Source organism: Podarcis erhardii, assembly GCF_964252035.2.
Source record: "Podarcis erhardii genome assembly, chromosome: 5".
Lineage (NCBI taxonomy): Eukaryota > Metazoa > Chordata > Lepidosauria > Squamata > Lacertidae > Podarcis > Podarcis erhardii.
The window spans coordinates 68,526,431-68,545,431 of NC_138509.1; the positions used below are offsets into that span (position 1 = coordinate 68,526,431).

General features: G+C 41.7%; 1 protein-coding gene across 1 annotated transcript; it reads left to right on the forward strand.

Moving 5' to 3' along the window:
* The first annotated feature begins 3,440 nt into the window (after positions 1 to 3,440).
* Positions 3,441 to 18,114, forward strand: TRIM42 (tripartite motif containing 42). The gene is made up of 5 exons (XM_081861544.1): positions 3,441 to 3,901; positions 5,462 to 6,144; positions 7,275 to 8,092; positions 10,133 to 10,363; positions 17,857 to 18,114. The coding sequence occupies exons 1-5, from the start codon at positions 3,519 to 3,521 to the stop codon at positions 17,941 to 17,943; spliced, it is 2,202 nt and encodes a 733-aa protein (XP_081717670.1). The 5' UTR covers positions 3,441 to 3,518; the 3' UTR covers positions 17,944 to 18,114.
* The last annotated feature ends 887 nt before the right edge of the window (positions 18,115 to 19,001 follow it).

Consider the following 19,001-nt stretch of genomic DNA (forward strand, 5'->3'; position numbering starts at 1 on the left):
AACTAAGTGTGACAAAGTACTTTCTTTGATCTCTGCTGAATCTTCTAAAATTCAGCTTCGCTGGATGACCTCAAGTTCTGAAGTCATGACAGAAGGAACAAATATTCTCACTATCCCCTGCCTGCACACCATGCATAATCTTACACATTCCTATCCTCGAATGGAAGAATATTTTTAACTGTAACTGCTTTATAAAAACTGCAACTGTTTTAGAATGTTTGCAGCCCATAAAGTACTAGGGAAAAACGGTATGCCTACACTTACTCAAGTTAATTTACTGGCAAACCATGTTAGTTATATATCAAGCCACCTGAATTTTTTTCTTTTCTTTTCTTATCTACGTATCAGAAATCTTCCTGCTTTTTGAAAATGTGAACTACAGGATGGGGCGGAGGGGAGACATACAGACAAATATAGCCATTATTTCTTAAAAGTCAATAGGATGATTCATCAGATATATCTGAATGAAACGGCCCATTCAGCTGCTAATGAGTCTGTGGCTTCAGGGTCAAGGATGATCAGGCGTCTGCACTGTATCTATTTTTACATTGGTTTTAAAGTGTTTTAGTTTGCTTTTGTCATTAAAGCACAGACCTCTGCCTGGAAAGAGCAGGGCAAAGGATAAGCGTGGATAAGCTCTGACACTCTAGCCAGTATACCTGTGAGGCTGTGGCTGCGTTGGTTTATATTCTCCGGTATTCTTTGCTTTATCTGAGGCTCATGTATTGTTCAGGAATAGCCCATGAGATACAGAAACTGAAACCTATGCACAGAATGTGCTCGTCAGCCCCCTACAATAAAAGACTAAGACCAGGGGTAGTTAATGTGGTGGCCTCCAAACGTTGTTGGACTCCGCCTCCCATCAGCAGCAGCTAGCCTGGTTGATGGTTTGGATTTGGATTTGGATTTGATATCCCACTTTATCACTACCCGAAGGAGTCTCAAAGTGGCTAACATTTTCCTTTCCCTTCCTCCCCCACAACAAACACTCTGTGAGGTGAGTGGGGCTGAAAGACTTCAAAGAAGTGTCACTGGCCCAAGGTCACCCAGCAGCTGCATGTGGAGGAGCGGAGACGTGAACCCAGTTCCCCAAATTACGAGTCTATTGCTCTTAACCACTACACCACACCACACTGGTCAGGTATGATGGGCAACAACATCTGGAGAGTTTGCAATTGGGGCTGAACTTCTTAAAAACCCTGGTTCCCACCTTCTCCCCCATGCTGCCGCCTGCACTCAGCTTCTTCTTCTTCCTCCTCCTCCTCTTTCTCTACTGCCAGGGCTGCTCCAGACCCGAGTCCGGGCTGCAGGGCGGAGCGGACCACAGTGAAGCCATGGCTGGCCTCCGGGCAGTGGTCACGTCATCTGGAGGGTACTATGTTGGCTACTGCTGGGCTAGGCAACAGGCATAAGAAGTCCACAAGAAATAAGTTCTGGCTGTGGGTGTAAAACCCAGCAGGATTATCCAGCAGCCTTGGAAACCCTTTGAAAAGCTGCTGTCTGCCTGCAGCTGATGTTCATACATTATCTCTGGCAGCCAGGATGATTTCATCTGTCAGTATCAGTTAAAGAGAAACAGAAATGCTGATCCGCAGTCACCTGAGTCAGGTTCCATCCAAACCAATCATAGTGGGCCGGAGGAGATTGTAAAAGTACCTGCATAGAAGTGAGGTGGCACTGAAGTGTTTGCCATGAAGCAAGGCAGGGGAGATTTTGTAGGTTCAGAGTATCATTAGCTTGCTGACTCACTGCTGCACTGCCAATACATCTTTTTTAGTCTAGGTAGACTACACTTCTGACTGAGTGTAGAAGGAACATGCCCTCCCTTCAAGGTCATGTCACCATCTTCATTTCTGCAAGCTTATTTTTCCCTGCTGTACCCCATCATGTATTGTTCTCAATGTCTATAACTTTGGGAGAAAGAAGAGGAGCATATTTGCATTATAAAAGGTATTGATTAAAGTACTGCTGGCTGTGAGTGCAACAGCGCTCTCCAAATATCAATATCAAGTGATGGTCTCCTCATGACACCATAGATCACCGAGAGTTCAGAACCAGAAGATTCAAATAAAGATTCCTGAGTGCTTGCCAGAACAGTTAAGAGCATCTCCCACTGGGTTCCCCACAAGATTCTAGAACAGCAACAATGATGAAGTGCAGCAACAAGACATAGGCAGCAACAAGAAGAGCAAAACAGACTCACTAGTTCAGAGGTGGGGGCCTGCAGCATTGGCACTGAATGATGCCCTCCAAGCTGCCCTATTCAGCCCTCAGGGCTCCCCCTGAATCACAGCCCTCTCATCTGCCCACAACCTTCAGTGACTCTGTTCCCTGTGCTCTTCAAGTGATTTTATGTGGTTAGAATGTAACATTGGAAGGTGATTATGTCTCTTGTTTTGCTGGATTGAAGATGGATATCTACATAGCTGGAATGTAGTCTACTGCACAGAGGTAAGAATCCCATCCGTTGCCTCACTCAGTCACATCCATTTTGCCTCTGGTCTCAACCACCACAGCCAAGTGACTCCCAGAAGGAATACAGCCTTCAGAATGAAATAGTTCACTTCTCCCTGTAGTCTTCTGGGTGGTAAATAGCACAAAACATTAATGTATATGAAACTTTCTACTGTGCCAAAAAGTCCAGCTGACGCTTTCCAAGGGACATTTAGGGGAAGAACAAATAGAGAAACTTGGTGCAATGTTGTGAGCAGGGATACTTGTGCTTCAGGGTACAAGCGGCAGTCTTGTCTCACCTCTTTGTTGTTCTTATTGAAGGAGGAATTTTGTCCCCACTGGTGGTGGTTACACCCCCAGGATGGTCCGGCAAACATTTCCCCCAAATACATCTCTGGAAGAAGGCAAGACTGGTATTGTTGCATCCTTTGCCTCACTCCTGTTTTGCCACCCTGGGTTCCTTGGGGAGGAAGAGTGGGATATAAATGCAAATGTTGTTGCACATTTACATCATGGTTGTTATATTTTTATGGGGTTGCATTGTTCTGTATTTTTAGTTATATTGTGTTCCAACAATGTTGTGCAGTTGGATTATATTTCTGTAAGCCATCTGGGCATTGAGAGATATAAATAATAATAAGCCATTCATCCCCACAAAACAATTCCCCTTGCCATGGTGATTCATAAATGATTTAATTAGGAGTGAGCAATGAGGTAGCCCAGTGTGTTGATGATACCAAAGGGACTGTGAAGAACTCCAAAAGGAACTACCTAGAATGAGTGAATTTGTCCCATGAAAATACATTGTCAGGACTTCTCAATGCTCTGTGTTGCATTCCGATTTTTCCATATGGTTTGACCATATGCCTCATATGAGTACAAGAATTTGAAGCATTAGTTGCCCTATTGTGACATATTTTATGATGCAACTGACAAGCCACTTTCACATGTGAAGAAACACCCATCCTCATTGGTAAAAGCCATTGTGATGTCATCATTAAGCAAGCACAGCTTTCTAGGACCAAAAGGGCCTGGAGAAAACCAGTATATCTTCCTGAAAAGTCATGCCTCGCGCAACATGTCACTGTTGCTTGACATGTCCATGTTGCCCAGGTTGTCCGTGCTGCTATGAATTAGTTAGGTTTCGGCGTTACTTGTTCAGCAGATCCATATTCGCATGCTGCTTGTGTTGGCGTTTTCTATTCAGCGATGAACGGAACTGTGACTGCTTCTACTGTCCACACAGCGAAGATGAAACCTGTCAGTGCTGCCACTGCACATGCTCACAGAACCCAAATTGCCGCTGCTGCTGCTGCTCCTGTGCTAATAATCCACACTGCAAGTACTTGTGCTGCACAGATGAGAATGATGACTGCCAGTGCTATGAAAGCACGTGCTGCAACTACCTCAACTATATACCTTACAAGCATCGGTACAGACTTAGAAGGTAAGAGTTTGACAGAACTATGGTTTGTTTTAGAAGCCAGTAATCATTAACCCATTTACGAGCTTAGAGTCCTTTGAAAAACTACTGTGGAAAAACCCCAATGTTAGCAATACACATTTAGCCTCTTTCCATTTTAAACCTTCGTTAATACACATACATTTCCATTTGTGCATCAATTAAATCAATTATACTTAACACTGGGGACTGACCAAGGGGCTTTCTACATGCCCTTAATCAATGGGGTATTAGGCAACACAGATATGGCGTCCTATCCTGTGGTTAGTTGGGTGCTGTCAGTGGCAAGAGGGCCTTCTCAGTAGTGGCACCAGCCTTGTGGAACTCCCATCAGATGTCAAGGAAATAAACAACTATCTGACTTTTAGAAGACATCTGAAGGCAGCCCTGTTTATGGAAATTTTTAATGTTTGAAGTTTTATTCTGTTTTTAATGTTCTGGGAGTTGCCCAGAGAGGCTGTGGAAACCCAGACACATGAGTGGGGTATAAATAAATAAATAAATAAATAAATAAATAATAGATCTGCATCCTAGATTTAAGTCCCTATTTATTGGACTAGACACAGGGAATCTATGCAACTGAAGCTGCCATCTCATACAACAAGTACCAACTGATGACCAATACTACCCATATAGAATGATATAGGGTCCTTGAATGTTACCTAGTCCAATCTTCTGCTCAGTGCAGGATAGTCACAGGTGAAACATTCCTCACTTCTCCTGTGCATCTCTCAAGCAGGGTTTTGATTAGCTTTGTTACCCTGAAGCAAAAATACTGTGCAGCGGGTTATTTACCCATAGCACAGAATGAGCAAAAGAGCTGAGAAAGAGAAAGAGTGCCTTACTTTAAGGGTTTTTTGAGTTTGTGGCACAGGAAAGATTCACGCCACATATCTCTCCAAACTTCATATGAGTCTCATCCCATGCAAGCCTCCTTGTCTTTTCACTTGCAGACCTAGTAGCAGCAGGACCAGTGGGAAAACCTTACTGCGAGGCCTCCATGGAAGGCCTTCATCCCTACCATCTAGGACATTAAACAACATCTCAGGAATCCTGGGAAAGCTGTATTTCCCAAGGTCAGTAGCACCTTCAGGATTGCCATTGCAGGATTTCTGGTGATACTGAGATTGCTAACAAGATCACCATTCTGCACCTGCCACCCCAAACCACGAAGTAGGGAAAACATTTGACAGGAGACAGGGAGGAAAAAGGAACATAGGAATTCTGGATTGGGTTAAATCTAATCCACAGGTGCATTTTAGGGGTAAAAAATATAAAGGTCCCTGACAGTTAAGTCCAGTCGCAGACGACTCTGGGGTTGCGTCGCTCATCTCGCTTTACAGGCCGAGGGAGCCGACGTTTGTCCGCAGATAGTTTTTCTGGGTCATGTGGCCAGCATGACTAAGCCGCTTCTGGTGCAACGGAACACCGCAGCCAAGCATTACTCATAACATAAGGTCATATTACAAGTTGGGTAATTATGAATGTTGGTGGCTTCACTCTCTACAACTGAAAGTTTTCTTGGTTGTTGTTTTTTATGCTCAGACGCAAGTTGATAAGCAACTCATCTGTCATTTCGCTGGATAAGGAATCATCGGGACATGCTTTTCTTGACCAGCTTATTTGCCCTTTGTGCCAAGAGCTGTTTCTCCGACCTTTTATGCTGCCATGTAATCACTGCATTTGCGATAAGTGCATAATGAAGAGCCAACTTCAGGCTGAGATCACAGAGAACTTCTTCATCATCACATGCCCCATTTGCAACAAAGCCCACTGCCTTCCATTTGCTAAGAAAATCCAGCTGAGGATGAATTACCTAAGAGCCAGATTGGCCAGGAAATATATGCGTCGATACGGTTTTCTGCGGTGGAGGTTTGACAGAAGCCGGCTACCAATTTATTGCCAACTTTGTGATGAGCGCCGGAAGGCCACCAAGAGATGTGTGACATGTCAGCTGAATTACTGTAATCTTTGCCTGAGGAACTTTCACCAGGATATCTCGTACCAAAATCATGTCTATGCCAAAATCAGTGACGAAGTTTGGGAAGAAAGAAACTGTTTGATCCATGGTGATTCAATGATCTCAAAATACTGTCTTGATGACCATGAACTGCTTTGTGAATACTGCGCTGATGCCCACCACACGGATCATGACACAGTTCCTTTGCCACTAGCATGTTCAAAACTGTCTGCTGCATTATTCGGTTCTATTGCAAAGTTTAAAAAAGGTTCCTGTTTGTATTTAACTACTTTCCTTCTGCTTGATTTGTTATTGTAATATAGGCTTTGATGAATCTCAAAGTGCAATTATAAGCACACCGGTGCAATGGCACCCACAATGTGTAAATCTTAGGTTTGTATGTACATTTTATCTGAAAACCACTGAAACAGGAGTGAAATAGACATAATGTAGGGACATCTATGGATGCATGCGCACACTATACCTTTAAAAGACATTTGTTTCCTTCAAAGGTTTTTGGTTACTGTAGTTTAGCTCACACTGATTTACATGTCCCAGCAACACCTTAGCAAACCACAGTGACCAGAATTCTTTGAGGGAAGGGGAAAGCACTTTGAATGTACTTTAATAGTATCGCATGTAGACAGGTCATCAAGGCCTTTCTGAAATTGTAAATGTAGCTGCAGGGGTCAGATTGGGGCAATGCTGGAAGTGTGCTAACCCTCCCCATGATTTCTGCATTATGTAATCACTCCTGAGCTGCTGTTTGTTCTTTGAGGTTAAGCATACAAGCATGGTCACATCCATCCCGTGCATTTATAGCACATTTCTGCCAATTTAACAGTCATCATTTAACTTTCCCCACAAAGGATCCTGGGGACTGTAGTTCACTCCTCACAGAGCTACAATTCCCAGCACCCTTAAACTACAGCTTCCAGGATTCTTTAAATATATGATGTGAATATGACCAGTGTATGTGTTGATGCACAGGACTAATGCTGTTTCAACAGAGAGTGTTTATATATGGGGAAAACACCAAAGGAGAGCATTAATAGCACCCATAGCTCTGTTCCACCACCCTCTGGTGGCTCTCTTCATTTAAAAACACTGTGGGAAATCTGTTCATTGTTTTCCAATTTTTTAAAATTTACTTTGAGGAATTGTTCCCACAATGCTGTACATTCAAATCCAGTTTACATTGGGTTAATGTGACTCCAACTTACCATTTGAACTGAACTAAAGTGAAGCTTCTGTTTCTAATACATAGTGCGCCAAATGTAGTCAACCTATATTAAACCCTATCTCACTTTTAACTTTTACTATATTTTGTGAATGAGTAGATGGACAGTGATGTCATGATTATTTTTGTGATATAATGATTGTTTTTGTGTGTTTCAGTACGATTTATAATTGATAATGATCTAATGGAAGTCCTTGTATTAAAAAACAATTTTAAGTCCTATAAAGAAACAAAAAGGAGGGAGATCAGGAACGGTTTCATGAGGTTACAGAGCATCCTTCAACAACGGGAGAAAGAGCTGATGGAGGCAGTAGAAAACCTTGAGATTCAAAAACAGAAGGCACTTTACGAGTTTGCCGAATACACAAGCAAGAGAATTGATCAGATGGACAGCCTTATGCAGTATTCTAAGGAAGCTCTAAAGGAACAAAGCCAGCTTGCATTTCTGCAGTCTGCATATGGGCTAGTAGTTGAAATAGAAGATGCAATTGCTAATATTTATCAGCCTAGCCCACTTCTCAGGGAAGACCCTATTAAGCACCTTAAAGTCAACTTTGAGGAACTTGCACAAAAGTTACAAACCATTTTCCCAGCACTTTCAAAGAAAGTGTATGATAAAACAGGCAAATTTCCTTATCCTTGCCGTTCTGACATAATGATTCCAAGGGATGTTTCCAGTGCACACGTCCCAAATCCATTAGGAATGGATCGTAGTCAGTCTTTAGCTTCATTTACTTCATTAGATGAAGACATAATGAACGACATGTATCTAAGACCCAAATCCTTACCTCCTAACTTGAAAGATAATGGGATGTATGCAATTTGGGATGCAGCATCAGATACTTCAAGAAGCGATAGGAGATTTCAAAACCAAGGTATTCACTACAATCCAGAATTACATGGAGAAGCCCAATCTACCACTGTTCCTGGCATTGTTATTGTCTACCAAACACTTGTATTTCCAACTCTTGCTAAGGTAAGATTTTTTTACATAATGTTTCTTACACATTGTACATGCACTGAGGGTATTTGTAGGCCGAGGGCTCATCCCCACTTCCATTTGTGCCATTATTTTTAGGCACAGGCCTGTGATTTCTAGGCACGGGTCTGAGTGGTTTGTTGTTGCCACCCTGCCAGTTTCCCTGGGGGAAACCTGCTGAATCAGAACAAACATAATTGAGGACTGACATTTGTTCTGATTCAGTCGAAAACAGTGGGTTTTTCAGGCAAAAATGGCAGGGGGGGGGACCAAAAATATCTGTTCCTACAAATCACCTGTGCCCTGACACCCCTTTCTGAGAAAGTTCTCAGTATGGAAAAGATGTACAGATGTTTTGTTCAGGTATTTGCTTGAAAATGTGATTGCTGCATCTGAGAACAGGAGGCTCCCAAGCCAGTGCATGTTGCCCAGTGCAGTGGTCCCCAACTTTTCCTGTGTTGAGAAAGTAAAGAGGTACCTCAGGTTACAGATGCTTCAGGTTACAGACGCTTCAGGTTACAGACTCAGAAACAGTACCTTGGGTTAAGAACTTTGCTTCAGGATGAAAACAGAAATCTCACGGTGGCAGCGGGAGGCCCCATTAGCTAAAGTGGTACTTCAGGTTAAGAACAGTTTCAGATTAAGAACGGACCTCCAGAATGAATTAAGTTCTTAACCTGAGGTACCACTGTACTTGTTTAACTGGGGGATTTTCTTTGTCAGACCTGCTTTCCTCTCCCTGTGATTTCCTCCCTTGTGCTTCTCAGCTGAATGGAGAACAGCAGAGGGTGGGGTAAAGGAAGTTTTTACCCTTGGAGCTCCATCTGTTCTTCCTGTTGCTCTGCTGGGAGGGAATGTTGTGAGCCCCGTAAGATTAGGCTGTGGACCAGAAGCAGCTTGGTGGCTGCAGATTACAGACTTCTGAACTAGAGGTAGAGGGATCATATTTCTTGGACACCTGAAGGCAGCCCTTTTAGGGAAGTTTTTAATGTTTTAATGTTTCAGGCTGTGTTGTGTTTTTAATATTCGGTTGGGAGCCGCCCAGAGTTGCTGGGGAAACACAGCCAGATGGGCAGGGTATAGGTAATAAATTATTGTTATTGTTATTGTTATTGTTATTAATTGGGGACCATGTATACTAACCAGAGAATGTGCTTTTTTGCCTGGAGAATGTACAAAATGCAGTTCAGATACACACATTCCCCAAGGTCAGTTGGATACTATGCACAATGTCATTCTTTTTATTTATTAGCTGTTTGTCTCCTGAAGGTCTCCAAACATACTCAAATAATAAAAGCAATAATCAGACACATTAATTAACAAATAAACAAAACCCCAACCTCCACCTAGTCAAAAAATCAGTCACATCAAACCAACAATTTTTCTCTCTTTAACCTCTCCACCCTGTCCATCGACTGGACAATGTACAAAGTTCTGTCAAGATAGGCACCCCCCCAAAGCCTGTTAGGAATCGTGCATAATGGCCAAAGAAGGTACAAAAAGTGCAGTCAATATAAAGACATTATCCCGGGCCTATAGGGGATTATGCCTATTGACTGGAAAATGTGCACATTTCCCTCTTCATTGATGAATTATGTGCACATTTTACAGGCACAGAAGAAGGCTAAAGTTATTTTTAGAAATCTCATGAGAGAAACATATGGACTTGATGGTGGTGAGCTGATGAGTGTATTTGTGGATTCCACCTCCCATTTTGCCACCCCATCTGAAGGTGGCAAAATTGGAATGTTGGAAATGGGGGGCGGGTTTGAAAGGTCTTAGTTAATGTGGAGTGTCTCTGTGCCCTCCTTGTAAGGTTATTAGATTTAAAGCTTACAAATAGCAAGCATTGAGATGTTGCTACGTGATCCAAAATACTGGTATGGTAGGAGAAGTTCTCTCTCTATATATATCATTGACATATTTCAATGGAAAATTTAATTATTTTGCTAAAAAATTCAAACTCTGTGAAACTAATGGTATTAGCTCATTAAATGCAACATGAAAATATGGTCAGTGTTATCTTTTTGTATGTAGATTTACTGGACATGTCCTACAGAAGAAGTAGATAGCTTTGAGGTTGCTTATTATGAAGTAGTTGATGAAGAGGCAGCTGAGAATTTAATTCAGCCACAACTTGTAGGAGTGCTAACTGGGATCGCCCAACAGAATCTGGAAATACATAATCTGACACCTAATACAGAATATCTCTTCAAAGTCCGGGCTGTCAACGAGCATGGTCCAGGCCCATGGAGCGAAATTTGTAAGGTACAATCTATCTACTCCTTCCTGCTTGTACTTTTCCACTGACGTCATACCATGCATACAAAGGCAATAATAAAATATTAGATAGGATATGTTTCTCAGTAGGTTATTTTGCTGGTTGAATTAACCAGTGCTAGATACTGCCCCAGCCCCATCAGTCTCAAACCATACTTTGTCAACAGTTATTAGTGAATTGTTTGTAACAATCAGATCCTGTGCTTTATTGTAGCTAGCTGACTCTTGTGTGAGGACCATGTAGGAGAAAAGGAAAATAAGGTGTTCTTTAAACGGTTGATTGTGGTCCAAGAAAAATCAGCCACCAAACACTTTTGATACCCATTTTTGTGCTCCTATCTAGGTCACATCTAAGACAATCCTATTGCTCCCCCTATGACAAGAGAGGTAAAGATGAGGTTGCAGCCATCTCCTCTCCACCCCCTTGCAGTTCCTACACACCATACCCCACAGCTGTCCCGATAAAATTGGGACATCCTGGTTTTGGATGCCTTGCTCTGAAAAACAGACCCCCAAAATGCATGTTTTGGGGCTCAGTGATCTCGCACGAGTCACATGACTCACACAGAAGCAGGGTCAGGAAGACAAGTGTCCCAGTTTGGGAGGTCAATATGTTGGAGAGTTTGACTGACACCGACACGCACACATCGTGGTGTCTTCTGGCAGCACCATAAATACTACTATATTATTGTGGCATAGATTTTCATGGAACAGAGTGCCCTCCCTTTTATTGGTCTAGGAAAGCTCAAGCCACACACAAAGTTAAGTCCTTAGGGTGCAGCAAGACTGTCAGCACATATGCTTAGTCAAAAGCCACTTCCTCCGAGTTCAACAGGGCTTCAGTATGCATGAATAGGATTGCAGCTTTCAGCACAATGAATCCACTGGGCATGGTTTCAGAACTGACATCTCAAATCAATCTGAACGTATGTGCTGCTTTTTGTTTGTTTCTTTATGGTAGAAATTGCTTGTATATTATCAGGGGTCAGCATTTTTTTTCAGCAGGGGGCAGGTCCACTGTCCCTCAGACCTTGTGGGGGGGCCGGCTATATATATTTTTTTGGGGGGGGGAATGAATGAATTCCTATGCCCCAGAGATGCATTTTAAATAAAAGGACACATTCTACTCATGTAAAAACACACTGATTCCCAGACCATCTGTGGGCCGGATTTAGAAGGCAATTGGGCTGGATCTGGCCCCTGGGCCTTAGTTTGCCTACCCATGGTGTACAGAATAGGGGCCCTGGGAGACAATTCAATGTGTCTCTTAACATGAGAGCTTCCCTAATGGACACATTTTGTGCAGTATGTCCCCCGCTCTTAACAATTTGAGATGCTCTGTGGTCACAGTAGCACGGGTGCATGTGGAAGACTTATGGGCAGCTGACCACAGAGTGTTATCTAAAGTGCAATACAAGCAAAATTGGAGGTAGTCCTTCAGGCTAAATATCTAAGAAACTCTGAGAAAAGTTAAAATATTTTTAACTAAAATTCCTCAGGGAAGTGGTGCATATCTTTGTCAGTCACTAACTGGAATATGTGCATCTTCAGTGGGGACTGAGTGAGGGGACAGAAGCACTGTCCATTTCTATAGCAAGGGTTACCATAGGGCAAGAAAATCAAAATCTCCAAGCTCCTGCTGAATTCTTGTCTAGTACTGCACATCTTGCAGGCACAGGAGAATGCCTAGAAGACAGTAGTCTAACTTACTTGTCTTCCTCACCCACTCTCATTCCAGCAGTAGGGTAGGCTTAGGAATGGAGATATGAAGGAGGCTGCAAAGTAAAAGGAAATATTATCTGCAACCTCTTAGCAAGTACAGCATGAATTTCCTTTAGGGAATAACAACTAAAGTAGCACCTGTAAATGCAGGATTAGGGATAAAGACTAGTCTTCCCTGCATCTGTGGAGCAAACATACATGTCCAGTAATGTGTGGGATTAAAAAAAGAAAAGAAAAATAGCCCAGTCAATTATATCCTGATGGATGTTAGTAGGAAGGCATAGTCTACAGAATTTCTCAGCTGCAGACAAGGGAAGAGGAACTTGAAATGCCATTCCTCAAACGAAATAGCAATGAACAATGTTGCATCAAAACAGAAGCTATTTCATTTGGAATAAATTGAGGTATACTGTTTTTTTACATAGCAGATTGTGAAGAGGGAGTTATTTAAGCCAGTTTGTAAATTCCTAGATTTGAAAACAGAAGTCTGAAATAAAGTGTGTGTTTTGTTTAACAGAAACAATATTTTTCTGGTTCTTATTCATCCTTTTTCAAACGTCAAAACATATTGAATAGATTCCTTATTTTTATTGCCCAGCTGTTATTGCAGCTAGAACATTCACCACATTATTTGATTTAAAAACCCTGAAGCTGCAATCTTATTCCCGCCCCCGCCCCCCCCGGCAAAGCATGGTGTCAGTTTCCTCCTCTTTGTTGCTTTTTTTTTTTATCCCATTCTGTACAGAGTAAATTATTGATTTTATATATCTCTATGTTCACCAGTGGACCTAGATTCTGAGCTTTCACTTATAAAAAAAGAACAGTTCCTAGATCTCTTTAGAATGAACATTGTTGAGCAAAATATGCAAGCAAAATTCAAAGCAAGTGTTTTGTGAGGTATGAGCCTGCTTCCACCTTTCAGTGGTTTGCACAACTGAATGAATTCACAACTGTGATTGATAAGTCCTTCAGATAAGTTTAGAGTCCCCCCCCCCCCAAGGCTTCAAAATTACTCAGGAAATCCCTTGTCCTGCTTGGTTCATCTTCAAGATATATACTGAGTCATTTTGAAGTTCCCTCCCCTTCTTCACCTTCCCTGATAGAGGGGTGACTGTTACCCAGAGAAAATAATTGAGAAATTCAGCATGTTAGTATCTCTGTGATTGGATAGTATGGGAAATATTAAAATTGTGAAGTGCATTCCAGCATTGTTATCCACTCCTTTCCCTTTCCCTTTCTCTTTCCCTTTCCAAAATGCAGTTGGGCAGGGCAGGCTAAGTTGACTACATTAGTAGGTGGTGCAGTTGGGCTGCACTGCTCTCTTGACCTACCTCTGGCTGAGTTGCTGCTGCAGACTGGGAGGTGCAAGGTCAGCATGGTGCAAAATCACTAGTGGAGGCAATCTAGCACTCCTGCCAGTGTTTTTGTACCACACTGACCATGCTACTATCTCACTCATTACCCTCTTGATCCTGGTATACAGCAGCAATTCAATTGGATGGATGTTAAGTGAGCACTGAAGCCTCACCATGCCCTCTGTGACTGGTTGATCATAGTAGCAATGCAGTGAGAGAGGAAATTCGTTACTTTCCCAGCTTCAGAGGAAAGCAGAAGACTTTGATGCAGCGCAAATCCTTTTTGCTTGGCCTGTACTGATAAAGGTTGCTGCAGTTATTATGAAGTGTAAATAATAAATAACCACAACAAAGGCTCTTAGAATATTCTGCCTGCTTTTTAACAATTCAATCCTGACTTTATCAAAGCAGGGGTATCTGAACTTTGGTTGCTACAAATCTTCAATCTCTTGTGACTGCTCCAGCCATCTGAAGCAAAAATGTCTGGTCTTGCCCTGAATATAGACACGTCACCCTAAGATCAACTGATGAAGTACCTACCATCACATAAGTGGTTTACCACTCAAGAAACGCGATTTCTTTGCATGGGTTAGGGTTAACACTGGGTGCTATTCACACTATTGTGTCTTTTAATATCTGTGTGTGGCAGGCAGAGATTCTGCACATTAAGCATTTTCAAGCCTTTTCAAGTATTAATACATTTATGGGGAAAAGCTTCATCTATTGACATTCTGGCCTTGCCCACATTTCAGCATTAGTTCTGCACACACTGGAATTTGTATATGAGGAGCAACATTTCTCTTTTTAAAAATAAATTAATAAATAATGTTTATTACTTTTAAACACTACAAAAAAGAAAGAAAAAAGACAAACAAACAAAAAACAACAACAATACAATACAATATAAAAACATTACACAGCACTAACACCATAAACTAAACAAAACAAAACAAAAACACTTTAACACACATCATACAATTTCAATGTCATATCTTTCATTTACTTGTTTCAACGACCTCCTCACACCTCCCTTTTTGTATTCCACTTCTGTTGATTGTTTCAGCAATTCCTTTCCATCTTCCTCTATTTTCTATCCTATAATTAACATATTCTAACCTTATTTTCCCCTAATACTCTAATAATCTATTTATACTTAATTCCTTATAACATTTCTACTAAAGCCGTATAACTTCATTCCAACATTTTTCTAACATTCATTAATTTTACAATATTTCTATAAATAGTCTTTAAACTTTTTCCAGTCTTCTTCCACCGACTCTTCTCCCTGGTCTCGGATTCTGCCAGTCATTTCCGCCAGTTTCATATAGTCCATCAACCTGGTGATCTTCTGTCCGATGCTCTTAGCTCTTTTCCAAGTCCCTTCTGCAGATCTTCTTCATATTTATACAAAAACTTTACTTTGTCTTCTACTGATCTTATTTTTATTTTCCTTCCTTTGAAGCTGAAGAGTAGACCTTGGGGAAATTCCCACCTGAAGATGATTTTATTCCTTCTCAGCAAGGCAGCCAAATCTCCGTAGTTAGACCTAAGATCCAAAAGGTATTTCGGGGTGTCTTAAAAAATTTCCACTCTTGGCTGTTGTACCTCCAGGCTCCTCTGGTAGTGCCAACAGTCTCCCACTCTGTTCCTCTCCCTTTTCCCTCCTCTTCCAAGTCTGAAGGCCGTCACAGTTTTAATCTCTTCTTGACCCAAGTCCAAGTCCCAAAAATCAGCAAATTCCTGTGTGAGGAAATCTATCATACTTTCCTTCTCCAACTCAGGTAGGGCTCTGATCCTCAAATTCGTTTGTTTTTCTTTAAGCTCAATCATAGCAAGTGTCGACCTATGGTCATCCAGTTGCCTCTGCAAGGCTGGGACTCTCTCTCTCTCCAATTGTGTTACATTACATTCAGCAGCAACGGCTTTCTCCCTTTATTTCCTCCGCAGTCTGCCATGTCAAAGTAGATTCCTGTCTCAATTTCTGGATGGTTTCTGTATTGATATTCACCTTTTGTCCCAAATTATTTATACTTTCTGTATTTAAATCGATTTTAGTAGTTGCAGCTTCCACTTTCGCATTTGTCACGTCTACTTTCTTGTTAAGCTGTTCCAGTGAATCACTTATCTTATTTAATGCAACCACTAAGGCCTCTTCTATCGACATTTCTCTTGATTTTGAATATGCTAGTACAAAAGCAGTAGTAGAAGAAGCAAGGGGGCCTGATGTTGAGGCTCTCCTAGATTGCTGCCAAGTTCTCCCAAACCTTAATGTTTTTTCAAGAATTGACTGGTCAGTTTTTTCCTTTCCATTAACCATAACACTTAACCGATTCAAGGTCAGTCCCAAAGTCTCAGTTTTTTATCTTGCAGCTGGAAATTCCCCCAGCCCAGCTCTTGTAACAGTTTCAATGGCTTCCTCTAGAGGGAAACGGTTTCTATTTAAGTTAGTCAGTAATGTCCTTTTTTAAAAACACAGCTCAAGCAATGAAGTTAGTTTCAATTTTCAGTTACTTTTACTCCTTTTTAAAAGCAGACGGAGACAGTAGAAACAATGTATTTCTCTTATTAGCTAGCTGTCAACGAATGATCGCTGTCAGTGAACGTTCCAAAAAAGTCAGTCCTGCTAGCAGCCCATTTCCAGGGTCTGAGCGGCGGTATTTTAACTCCCCCCCCTCTTCTCCTGCCTCCAAGGGGGGGTTTAAATATTCTTTACTGATGGAAATTTAGTCCTTTACAATAGGCTTTCCAAGACTTCAGCTTGCAGCCTCACTGCTTCAGTCCATTTACAAAAGGGGAAGGCGGACTTCTTGTATTGAACCTCCCCGTTACGATACCAAATTAAACATTTAGAAATCCAATTCTCCCGCTTCAGCTCTACTCACGGGTAGTTACTTTAGATTCAAATTGTCCACAGGAAAAAGTCAGCGCTCTCCGGCAACAGCTATGCGGCTTCGCTCCGTGGAAGAAGCAGATGATTCGAAGCACCGTGCTGCTCACCCCACGTCACTCCGGACCCCTGAAACCGGGTTTCCCCACGAGTAGGGGAGATGCAAAAGGTGCCTGCCGAATCCCACGTTCACAGGCTTCTCCCGCCTGTGATTTTTTGTGGGTCTCCGCCTTTGCCATGGTGGCCAGACCCAGATTCCCACGGGGCAAATTCCTCCCGATCAGAGGAATTCCGCCATTACCGGAGGCGCCAACCCAGTAACATTTCTCTCCCCTATTCATATCTGTAGCCATTCCCTTTTGCATTGTCCCCACCTTCTGATTTGTCAATTCTGTAATACCGATTAACAGTTGCAGGAAAGAAGGATGCAATAACATATATGGATGGGAAAATATCACGGAAAAAACTGTAATACCGATTAAATACTGACAGGGCAGGCACACAGATAGCTGTACACAAAAGATGGCAAATGTAAATTCTCGGCACACCATTTTTATTGTGTTTACCGTCTGCAGTTCCTTTTTTGGTTTTGTGTAAATATGATGGGTCAAAAGATAAATCTATATATCTGTATGGCTATGCTCAATTCAAAAGCATGCCAAAAATAGTTACGAGAATCAAGGAGGAAATGAATTCAGTGGGCTGTTGAATTGTCTGAAGGCATTCCTGGTTGAGAGAAAAGACTACCAGGGAGGATTCCTGACTCTAAAGAAATGTGCAGTTAGGCAGTTTCATCCTTGAGTACGAAATAGCAGCCTAGGCAGTAGCCAGATTGCTGTCAGGAAGAATGCATCTATGTGACTTGGTGGATGACAATTGGTATTGTTATTAACACAGTTCCGTCGGTAAATGGTCTCATTGTCTCCTTGGTTTTCGCAGTACATTGTTGTTGCCTGGGATGTGTGACTGGTGGTAGTGATCCATGATGGACTGAGATATTGGAATGATTGGGCTGGTGGTGCATTTGTGTATATTGATGGACATGTGTGGGATGCAGGAGTAGAATGGGGTGGGTGATATTGAATGGGTAATAAATATGTTAGGATTAGTAAGGCATAAATTGAGCATGAGGTGTAATATTTTGTTAGTCAGGATGCTTTTGACAAGTGGGAGGCTGGAGAGGGAAGGAATTCCTGACTCTAAAGATGTTTCAAAATGTGCTGCTGCTGTTTTTGTTAATTGAGATATTTTATTGAATTGTGTTGTAGTGTTCTTTAATATTGCATTGCATTATATTGTAGTTCCTCAGTTTCATTGTTTGGTATATAATATTGATATGCCGTATCTTCTAAATTGCTTAGAGATCATTTGAGTATTAAGTGATATATAAATACATAAAACAAATATTTAAACATGCCAATATATGATTTCCTACTATGTCTAAGACCTTTATCATATGCAGTTACTATTCTTATTACTAAAACTCAGCATGGATTGCATATTGTGTGTTCCACTAGGTGGTGACTCCAGAAATTCGTGCGAAAGTCAAAGGCAAATGGGGATTGCTACGAAATGTTCAATCTGCTTTCCATAAACAGTCCTGACCTGCAAGCCAACCAACCAAATTTTTAAAGCGATGACTCAGAAGTAAACCACTGGATAGAAACCAATTATATTTTTTCAGATGCCTTTCCTTTTCTTCTAAAGTGAAGCTAACTTGCAAGCTGAAATCTGAGAGTAAACCCTTCAGAATAAAGATCTCCTAGCAAATTAAAGTCTCAGCCCTTTGTTTTATTTTTTTCTACATTCCACTGAAACTGGAGGAAAACATTGCACTGTACATGAAATATATAATGAAAAATCCCTGAAGCCAACTCTGTGGTGTAGCAACCCTTCAAAGGAATGTAGCAAACATTTTCATTGTTGAGAAAGTACTTTCTCAGGGGCCACTCCTCATGCTATATAAAGCTGGGCATATGGCTTGCAATATGTGTCATTTGGAAATGGGTATACAGCATAAAAATCACCTTCCAGATAGACATCTGAGTGATGCTTGTTATGCCTTTAGCCTTGGAGTTTACAAGAAACTCATTTACTGCTCTGGCTTTAGTCTCATGCTTTGGCTATTCATGGAGAGTTCCAGAGTCTGTTGCCACCAACACTTAGCAGAGTCCAGTTCCAGTGTCCATTGCCACCAACACTAAGTTTTGTCCCAACTTCTTTATTTTTTGTCATCTAGAGCAATGCTGAATAAGAGCTTCGTGGCTAGAAGCAGAACAAGGCAATCTGATCCCACACAAAATAGTTCAGTCTCGGAAAGCTTTTAACAATCACTCTAATAGTGAGTTCTGATAGAGATGGAGTCATGATGGGGTCACTGAGAAAGAAGAGAGGCATTGGCATGCACAGGGAAACCAGAGTAGAAGCACAAAAAGCAAGGGACACATTCCCATCCACCCTCCAAAAAGAACAGCACAAAACTGAGCATGCTCAGTAGCCAAGAAATGTTGAGTACTGTATTAGAAAAGGACAATGGAAAGCCTTGTTTTGAGCTCCTTGTATTATCCCAGAGAAGGACACATCTGACTAGAAGGAATCTGAAAGAGGCGCACTCTCCTTCAGAGTTGTGAATAGGTTGTTATGTTGCTAGTCCTGTTGTACT